The sequence below is a fragment of the Phyllobates terribilis genome, unplaced genomic scaffold, assembly GCF_046119375.1.
Source record: "Phyllobates terribilis strain yellow unplaced genomic scaffold, ASM4611937v1 Scaffold_4__5_contigs__length_816908805, whole genome shotgun sequence".
NCBI lineage: Eukaryota > Metazoa > Chordata > Amphibia > Anura > Dendrobatidae > Phyllobates > Phyllobates terribilis.
In genome coordinates this window covers 724,784,357-724,794,990 of record NW_027362764.1, presented here as the reverse complement: position 1 = coordinate 724,794,990, position 10,634 = coordinate 724,784,357, and the positions used below count along the sequence as shown (strand labels likewise).

The 10,634-nt window shown below is 40.9% G+C and overlaps 1 protein-coding gene across 1 annotated transcript in view; it reads left to right on the top strand.

Annotated features, from left to right (window-relative positions):
• The first annotated feature begins 3,256 nt into the window (after nucleotides 1–3,256).
• Nucleotides 3,257–10,634, top strand: part of RSPO2 (R-spondin 2) — a 209,450-nt gene continuing 202,072 nt past the window's right edge. The window contains exons 1-2 of the mRNA XM_073676786.1: nucleotides 3,257–3,602; nucleotides 3,788–4,018. Coding sequence (XP_073532887.1) covers nucleotides 3,925–4,018 — 94 coding nt within the window. The 5' untranslated portion in view covers nucleotides 3,257–3,602; nucleotides 3,788–3,924. The remainder of the gene's footprint in view (nucleotides 3,603–3,787; nucleotides 4,019–10,634) is intronic.

The following is a 10,634-nucleotide window of genomic DNA, read 5'->3' as shown; positions in this document are numbered from 1 at the left end:
CCACTAGAATAAGTGAAGTATAGATGGAAAAGTTTTTACATTGGTCTCATCATGGTCAATGGTCATCTATATGGTCATCCAGTAAAAGTTGAGTGGAACAGATAGTAGATGAAGTTTCACAGAACTTTCATTGCATTAATGCTATTTTTCTGCAGCCATTATCTGGGGTTATGAAGGTCAGTAGCATATCCTAGTAATAAACTACCAATGTTTTTGATGGCGCAACTCAACTAAGGCTCCTTCACATGATGTTCTTTTCCGACATATTAAAAAGCTGTTGTATTCTATATCCATTTTTATGCAATTTTTTCAAGTGGTTTTGTAGCATTTTCTAGGAAAATCTACAGAAAAAAGAAGGCCAGAGAAACATACCATACCCCCAGTTAAGTTTTTTTTTGCGCCAGCTAATCTGATGTAACAAAAAGTTTTTTTGTCTAAAATTTGTGACTCTTTAGGCTTTCGCGCGGGTGAAGTGGTAGAGCCGGGCCACCGTAGATCCGATGTTATCCTTGTGCCGTCCGGATTTTACGTCTTAGTGGGTTAGAGAAGCTAGGAATTTTTCTTTTTCATAAAAAAACAGATGAAAAAAGGATTGTAAAAATGTAAATGAGGATCAAAAATGGATTCAACACATTCAAAACAGACGATTTCTCATCAGTGCATTGGATTTGATCAGTCTCGGTGTTTGGATCATCTGTCCGTTTTTTACCATCCACTTGTCATCCATTTGCACTAAGATGCAACTAGGATGCTTTCAGTGAGCTGTCTATTTTTTTTTTCACTGACCCAGTAAAAAAAAAAAAATTAAAAATCAGTCATGTGAATAGCCGCATAGAACATAACAACTGACTGACAGGACTCGTACTGTACGTGAAAAACTGTCATGTGAATGAGCCCTAAAGCCAAAGTTTTCATATTGGTATCTACAGGGTTAAAATATAACTGGGAGCTGAAACTTTTAGCACCTAATTAGCAGAAACCAGAGGCAGCTGATGCCACAATAACAGGCAATAATAGGGGAAAAGTCATGTGCTGTAGCTTAATGAATGGACAGAGATGGCAGGGCATGCTGAAACTTTTAGTACCACATTTTATTGGGCAATACACGCTGCCTATCACTGCAAGTCTTAATGCTATAATAATAGGCATTTATAGGGTTACCCTTGCTGCAGTATTGTATGGACACAGATGTCTAACCAGCCAGTATCACATTAGCTTAAACCACAAAACTGGGGAATTGGTAAAAAATGTAAAGAAGGTAATTAAATGGAACCTGTCAGCACATTCCCCAGCATATAGAAGGAGTGATCTGGCTGTTTAGGCTTTTGTCCCCCTCCAATAAAAATAATCCCTTTTTTGTAGTGATTTGATCTGCCAGTCATGAAAAATGTTAGAAGCCATATGCTAATCAGGCTGGGAGTGCAATGGGGGTGGGTCCATACACCTTGGCTGACATGCACACACACTTGATTTGCATATGGTTTCTCTCTATATATATATATTTTATAATATATATATATATATATACATATATATATATATATATAGTATAAGACTGGGGCTACACAGTGAATTTGGCCGGGACATAGGTCACACCACCTAAGCTTTCTACTTCACAGAGCAATACAAGTGGATGATGTTGCACTGGGACCCCAAGGGGACTGTGATCAGCAAATCGCAAAAAATCTAAAGGGGTTCCATTTTTTTGCGTCTTGCTTGTCTCAGTACACCTGGGGTCACAACAGTACCCCTCCATCGACTTATATTGCTCTGTGAAGTAGCCAGCTTTGGTGGTGTGACCTGTGTCCCGGCCAACAAGATCTCATACAGACGTCTGTGAAACTCAGTCCGAGTGCAGACCGCAATGCATTAACAGGGGGTCTCCTGACCTGAACTTGAGCTTATATAAGGCTATTGAGGTCGAGTCGGGAGACCCAAGGACCGTCCGTGCATTGTGGTCCGTGCATTGTGGCCCATGCTGCTTTCCTATGTTGGCTTTTGATGTTGCAGACTTTCTGCACCCATTAAGTAAAATACGTTACTGTCATTATTTTTCCCGAAAAATGCACAGCATAAAAAAACTCACCAAAAACTTATTGTGGGAATGTATTCAAAATGTTACTGGGTGACAAGCGTCTATACCGCTGCTGACATATGTAAAAACTTGTTAACTCCTTGACCTTCTTCACACATCCGTGTAAAGCCGGTGACGGTCCCATCAGTGTTTTTCTGATATAAAGAAATAAATTACATCGCTTCTCTTATACTTTGCAATGTTAAATACAGACAGCACACGGATTACACACTGACGCCATCCGTGTGCTGTACGTGTTTTTCATGGAGCCATAGACTTGTATTGGCCCTTGTCATCTGTGCTGCCGTAAAAGACGGACATGTGCACAGCACCATAGGTTATAATGGGGTACGTATGGTATCCAGATACCACAAGTACTGCAAACACGGACGTGTGAAGGAGGCTTAAGTCCACGTTCACACGTTCAATATTTGGTCAGTATTTTACATCAGTATTTGTAAGCCAAAATCAGGAGTAGAACAATCAGAAGAAAAGTATAATAGAAACACATCACCAATACTTTATTTTTCATCCACTGCTGGTTTTGGCTTACAAATACTGATGTAAAATACTGACCAAATACAGAACGTCTGAACGTGGCCTTAAAATCATTCACGGATACAACTCATGTTGGAACCTTTAGGTTTTGTTCCCACGATGAGTTTTTGACGCTGCGTATTTTCGAAAAAAAAATGCAAGTAACCTATTTTACTTAAAGGGTGCAGAAAATCGACTTCAAAAACTCCCCAAAAAGCTCATTGTGGGAATGTAGCATTAGATGTAAAAAATAAATAAATTATAATTTGTGGTTAACGTCGTCCTGTCCATGACTAATGTGCGGACAGATGGATTGATACAGGGAATGCGGGAAAATTCAGTAGCACATTAGGCTGAGTGCAATCCAAGGGGTTTATTGGGTTAACACATGCAGTCATTTAATGCTAGGACAGATGGGCTGGGTGTGCTGAAACTTTTAGTACTACAGGGACCCTACAAGGTGTAGGGTGAAGGGTCTCCTATTCCCCTCTGCTAGACTTGATGCCAATGTAGGCATTTAGGGGGTTAAGTAAAGTGGGCAGCCAGGAGCAGGCTGCTGGGAGTTGTAGGTGCAGGCTGTGTAATGCACACTGTGCTGGGCTCAGCCAGGGGAGGGGAGCAGGAGAGGAGGAGGAGGATCACTGTGCAGGGCATTGCTTTATTTAGGACTCCTGGATGCTGTTTGCGGAGGACCAGAGAACTTCATACATTACTGGAGCATCAGAGCTGCCTGCAGACCACCAGAGCTTCCACACCAGGGGCCAGAGCAGAGCAGAGCCTGAGCTGAGGACCACCACCACATCTGATTGTCCACCAACCTGACTGCCCACCACTCTGCTCCCTCTCTGGATGGGAATTGCCAGGATCCCAAATTCTTGCACCCCCAACCAAGATCCCAACAACTGAAGAACCTCAGCTGGTCTCCAAACTTTCAGCCCCCCATGTGCCCAGTCGCTCGCTGATGGGACCCTCAGATCCCCGACATTGCAAGGTGAGTTCAGCCTGTGGAGTGTAATTGTCGCAGGTGGATTAGTCCCTACTGACCTCTGTCCCTGGGTCCCTTTAATGACTCCCCCCTCCCTATATAGACAGATTAGTGCTATAAAGAGATTTGTCGCAAGCGCTTAATTGCCTGATGCTGAGATAATGGGGAAAACTTCACTTCTGTTCTTACAGGTTGCACTGATTTACCCCAGAGATGGAAGTTTGGATGAGTGATTGGACCCTGTTCACACTCCTCAGTGTATAATCGCTGCACCTTTAGGACAGTTACATTGAATTTACTCCATTATTTGCTTTGATCACCTGCACAAATGCAATTCAGACTCTTTTCATTTGCTCTCATCATCCTGAACTGTGTGGATTACAGCCACTGCCAACCCAACCGCTGGAAGAGGAGCAAAAGAGGTCAGTGCTGGGGGGACACTTGGGGGTTTGGGGGTCTGGCTGCAAGGATATAGGGGGCTATGGGATCCACATACAGAGCTGAACCTGCCATAAAGCCCCCATAGTGATAATTCCATTGCTGCAGTTCTACCTATACCATGGAAAGCACAGGCTGCTCTTACTAGAGATGTAGCAGAGCTGAGCTGTTAATTGCCCACATCTGGCTGAGTGTGAGATGCTGCTGCCTGTATACTGGATGATCCATCCTGGGAGGAAAGTGCATTTCTCTGTTGGGACAATAGGTGGAGTATTGCCGTGTAATAACCTAACATCTAGTGGGAATGCACTTGTATCACTGCTGATATTATGATAATTACATTTCCACCAAAGCGCTTTATTCAGGTCTTCTCTTTTGGAAGGTGATGACCAGAAGCCTTAAAAGGCTTGTCCACCTCTAGGAACAGTTCTTTTTTTCACTTAAATGTGTATATTTAAGGCTAAAAATCACCTTTTACAATTCAGTTCCATAACAAATTTTTGCACCGTTCAGCTCTTTGTTTTTCCTGTACTTTGATGTGGTCATAAATCAGCTGTGAGAAGCTCCGAAAAAGACAGGGAAAAGTGATAGCGACTCTCCCATTGAGTTATCAGTATGAATGCACTGATCGATTCTCAGTTGACCCATTCTGCAGCCAGGATTATATACTGCAAGCTATGTTCCCACGATGAGTTTTTGGTGAATATTTATTTACCTTTTTTCCGATTCATATTTTTGAAAAATTGCAAGGAACCTATTCTACTTTAATAGGTGCAGAAAATGTGCAACATCAAAAGCCCACCATGGGAATGTGGCCTAATTGAAGGCAAACGGTGCAACATTTTTACCGAAACCCAATTGGGCTTCCTTCCCGCGATGAACTTTTTAGTGAATTTTTGATGTTGCAGATTTTGTGCGTCAATTAAATTAAAATAGGTTGCTTACGCCTTTTTCAAATAAGCAGGATGCCAAAAACTCATTGTGGGAACGTAGCCTTACAAAAATGTTTTTCAGCCAAAAATGCATGCATCTGAGAGGGGAGGTGTGTGTGTGTGTGTGTGTGTGTGGGGAATTGTTCCTAAAAGTGGACAACCTTTAACATTTTATGGAAGGTTATTATCTGTAAGACAGGTGGCTTGTAATGCTGGTATATTTTGCTTCTTCCCTTGCGGAAACACCTTGGACTTTCCTGTTGAGATGTATCCATATCTTCTTGAACCCTTTATTTTCTATGAAGCTATCTGCTCTGGGTTATTTCCTCATAGACAAAAGTGGCTAAAACTACATTCCCACAATGAGTTTTTTTTTTATTTTGTCTTATTTTTTTGTCTTTACACTGCATATTTTTTGAAAAAATGCAAATAGCCTATTTTACTTGAGTGCAGAAAATCTGCAACATCCAAAGCTCATCGTGAGAACATTGCTTAAAAGTGCTCAACTCCTTTAGGTGGTGACCCATAATATCTGCACCATATGTATGTAGCAGTGCTTGACTTGTCAGAGTCTATGGGGCTACAAAGTGATACTGTATGTAGGAGGTTTGCTTGCAGTCCCATGTAATAACACAGATAATCTGGTTTCATCTCCATAAATTATGACACATTAATTTTGCTGTATTCATATAAAGATAATGGACGACCTGGTTTTTATTTCATGCACCCACATGTTTTTGAAGGATGTTATTTAGGTCCACTTGTGGCGTGAAACTATATCCCCTATAGGGGCTAGAAACCACTCCAATCTACTGTAGATCTCTGGGAAGCTTTTTCTAAAACGCGTTGTCAGTCATGTGTAATTATAAAACTCCTGGTACCTATTAACTACAGGTGGATTTATGTGTGGGGTGCACTTTCACATCACCATAAAATCCTACTATTGGCTGTATCTGTAAAGAATTGGTTCCAATATCTTAGGACAGCTAGGATCCCTCTTGAGTCTGAGAAAGAGGGTTCCCTGTCCCCCATTTCTGGAGAAGAGGTGCCCACATATGTGTAATCAGAAGCCCAACGAATATGTGGTTCCTGTGCTGTTGATGAAGATCCAAAGGAGAAATCCAGTAGACACGATAAACTGATTGTGGTTGTATCCTGATGAAGAAGTTGGATGACTTCGAAACGCGTTGATGATAAAACCTCATCAAGCTTATTGTTTCTACTGGATTTGTCCTTTTGGATCTTCATCAGCAGCGCAGAGGAACCAGATATTCGTTGTACTTATGTTCATCTATGGTTTTGCAAACCCATGGATCTGCAGCAGCTGACTTATTCAAGCTTCATTTATGGTGTGTGTGCAACATAACTGTACCAATTGAGCAACTCTTTACTATCTCTTGCCCCCTATTGCGCTTTTTGTTCCCCAGTTTTCTCTGCACATATGTATAATCACTCTGTTACAAGTGGGAGACATGGAAATAGTTGAGTGAGTGCTGCTGGATGCTTTATAATTCCCATAGACTTTTTTAATGGAAAGAGACCACACGTGGTAGACACTTCTCTCTGCTTTTAAAGGGTGACCAGGCATCCTTATATTTAAGATTGGGACTTCAGAGGTTGTACTTCCACCAATAGCTGATTAATGCCATGCTTTAACCCGTTGGTTGTAGAACACCCCTTTAAGCATCGTGCAGCATTCGGAGATTGACTAACAATGCACATATATATTCTGAGAGATAATCAAATCTGTTGACTTGTCGATCAATCTAAGCTCCTTGGTTGCAGCTCCAATTATCTAGATAAAATGAGATCCAAGGAATGTGTCAGACTGGCCTTGTAGGAGTTGTATACATCAAAATTGGCTGCAGAGTCCCTAAGGCTTTTCTTTGATTGACGTTGATTGTCATGTAAAATTTTTTTTTTTTTTTTTTAAATCATTTTCTTCATGCAAACTATATACTAAAGCTTGCAAAATTCCAAGTAACATTTCCCCCCTCCACTCCGCCACACATTCTTAGATCTTGTGATGAAGCTTTTTGGCTCCAGCATAAAAACTCACAGAACATCTCGATCTGCGGAAAAAGAAGGAAAAATTATCCAAAACCTGAAATTCATAGAAGTAACATGATCAAGTAATGTGTTGATGTGGTTTTTGAGATAGTGGAGGTCCCAGTTGGTAACTGTAGATTGTATTGGACTACAGTCTAGGCAGTCACTCTTAGATCACTATCATACTGTTTCCGTTTCCAGCGAAATATTGCTTTTCCCATGAAGGTTTCTGTAATCACCTGCTAAATTTGATAGAACGATCTTTCGTTGAGTTTCTGTGGTTGGTTGCTCCGATACAGGCAGTAAAACAAGTGAAAATCTACAAAGTAATATCTAAATGCTGTCCATAATCATGAGTGAGGTGGGACAATGTCAAGGAATTGACTTCTTCCCTCAATATTTAAGTGTTTTTTTGTATCATGGATCTAATGTCTGGAGCCAATATGGGGGTGATCGAAGCTTGGAATATGTTCTCCATTGAGAGGTGACGGTGGCACGTGCCATGTGTCTTGAGTGTAGATGGCAAATATTTTATTTTTCAACTAATATTTCTATCTGCTTGGGTGGCCATTGTTAATGATCTCCTACAAGAGAAGTGTTCCTGCCTTAGAGAAGCAGCATGTTCGTGTGGTGTTCCTGACAAACTCTACGTGAGTCCGCTGCTGGGAATACTGTTGAAGGCAAGGGGATCATTAATCTCAATGACCGAAGCCTCTGCTGCCAGCTTCGGTTCCCTCTGATGTTCAGATGAACACTCTACGTGAGCTCTACATGCCATGAGCTTTACACATTACTTAACACAATACTGGAATAATGTTTTTTTGCAGTTACAAAATAGTTGGTGAATATTCATCTGTATATAATCTGGTATAAGATTAACATGAGAAATGGTGTCTAAGCTGTCAACTCTTCTGATGATGCATAGCATTGATCTAGATGGACGTTAATATTTGTGGTTGCAGATTGACTTTGCATTTTGTGCTTTTACAATAAGGTTTCTACAGTGTGGTGCCTCCAGGAGGCCCGAGTAATAATGGGAATAGACCAGGGGGACTTTTAACGTGCAAGGGTGGGTCATAGACCTATTCTGTCGAGACCATTTAAGAAATTGTAGTTTTCTGAGATCTGTCAAAGTCAAATCATACACGGACCTGTAAAGATGAGCTCTCCCTCATGTTCAACCTTCAGTTGTATTTTAGGGGAAACCCATAAGGAGCAATTACTCCTCCACCGCTTTGGTGGTCCTTGTTAGTCCTGCAGTGATGATGGTTATTCAGTGATCACGTGTCTGATGGACTCAATGTAATCTTTTAGATCAGGTGGGCATGCCAGAGAGGCAAAAGAATGACTAGATATGTAAAGATGGGTTCATACTATGGAAATACTCCCTGCTAGGAATTACATCAGGAGTTTTAGTCTTAATATCCCCAAACAATATTTAGACTTGCCCCTCACATGGTAGACTTTTGATTTATGAACTCCATTTTAAACAGGGAAATGTTGGCTTGGCCAATCATTTGGCTTTTCAATGGCAGAGAGGATAGAGCTGCTGCCAAGTTGCTCTGAAAATAAAAGGATTGGGCATTGCAATGTCAACCTGCCCAATCCTCATCTGTGCCTGCAGGGAAAGTCAGGTGGCTTCAATGTGCACCACATGGTCATCCATTCCCACCAAAATGTTCAGCTTTGGCACACTATCGTAATGTGTATGTGTCTTTTAAACCCCTGACACAAAGATTAGCAGAGAGAATTTACATAATGTGAATCCAGCCTAAGGCTTTATTTATTTTTTTCCTTCACAATTTCCTAATCTTTACCCACTTAAAAAAAAAAAAAAAAATCCCAGAAAACCACTTTAAATTATAAGTACTGTAAATATTGGTTTCATGAGTTAGACTGGTCCATTATAGTGATCGGACAATGGTGGAAAAGAAGATCTTGGACTTTCTGAACAATTTACAGAATAAAGACCACCATTTGTGCAAGTTTCTATTGTTTCTGTTATATGGAGGCATGTTCTGGATTACCAGTTGACCTGAAATCTGCGCTGCTCTGGTATAGGAAGTCTAACTTTCACATTGGATATCATACTACATATACTGATCTTATAGGTTCATTGGATTGACCAAAAGTGGTCCTGAGTAGAGATGAGCGAACCCGAACTTAACAGTTCGGGGATTCCTCCTGGGCAGTTGGTATCTGATGCTAAACACAGATTTCTCCCGGAAGTCCGTTGCAATGTGCGAGACAGAGAAAAATATTCAGGTACAGTTCTGGTACCCGACCCGAACATTGGAATAAAGGTCGGGTACCAGAACTTGAACTTCCACGGGTTCGCTCAGCCAGAGACTTGAGTTCTAGTCTGAGTAGATATTGCTCATATGTAAGTGGCATCCAACTGGTTTTGATTCCCCCCCCCCCCTACACCCCCCCACTGCATTTTTCACAGCTTAACCAGTATTTTAAGGTCTGCCTAGCCCAAGACTCCTGCAGCAAACATTCAGATAGCAACATTAATGAGGCTCGTCAGCCATTCCTCGTTCCTAGGCTTGACTTGGCTTAATTTGGTAACTGAATTTGATCAGTTCAAAGAATGGGTTAACTTCGAATGTATGGAACTTCAAATCATTTCTTGGATGTGAGGAGTTAATGTATTTGCGTTCCTCCTTCAAATTTCACAGCCACTAACCATAAACACATCATCTTTCTGAAGTCGCCAACGAGAACAAATCGAGAAAATTTTGAACAAAGCAAGGTATGTGTCCTATGCGGGATCTTGAATAAGCAACAAACCTTTTTGTCTTAGCCAAGTCATTTCAGGCTTTTCCTTTCTTGCGTCTTAGCCGCAGCTAGACATAATCTCAATTAAAATATCATCATGACAATTCTCATTTTTGTTTGCTCGGACTGTATGGAGAATGTCTGAACATCTCGGCTGTATGGGAATTCTTTGTTCTTCTCTCGCATTAAAGTGGTACAAGCAGCTTTTAAGCCTCCTTTCTGGCTCTAACTTGAGCCTTCCTGATTTTTAGGCTAATGCATTAGGTCTGCTCGCTCCAAGTCGTGACGGAACAATGATTTACAGTATTAATAATAAAGCTGTGTAAGATTTAGTAATGTCTTATGTGTATGTTATAATGTAGCATCGATGGACTCTTTGGGGTTTGACGTTGAAGATTTTTCTGGCACGAGCACAACGCTTTAATGTCTGAGGTTTTTTTTTTTGGGGGGGGGGGGTGACGCAGACCTGACTTGTGGTTGGAGCTGGTAGTTTACATCTTTTAGATATGTCTTCATCCCTTCAGCACAATAGGAATATTTGCAAAGTTAACTGTCCATAATTTTTGGCTAAATTTGCTCCAACAAAAAGTCCTTGTGCAAAATGTATGACCGTACTTGTTTTTATATACTTTTTTGTTTGTTTTGCTTGACCATTTTGAAATGGGGATTTTGGCTTTGAGGGATCCTAAAATGTACCATGTTTAGTAAAGGGTTATTCCCTCTCTGGTCAACCAAAATTATATATATATATATATTTTAAATTAATAATCTGTCCTGAAAATTCAGCTGACCAATCTTTCTTCTGCTCTTGGCTCAAAGTTCCATTTATTCTGATTGA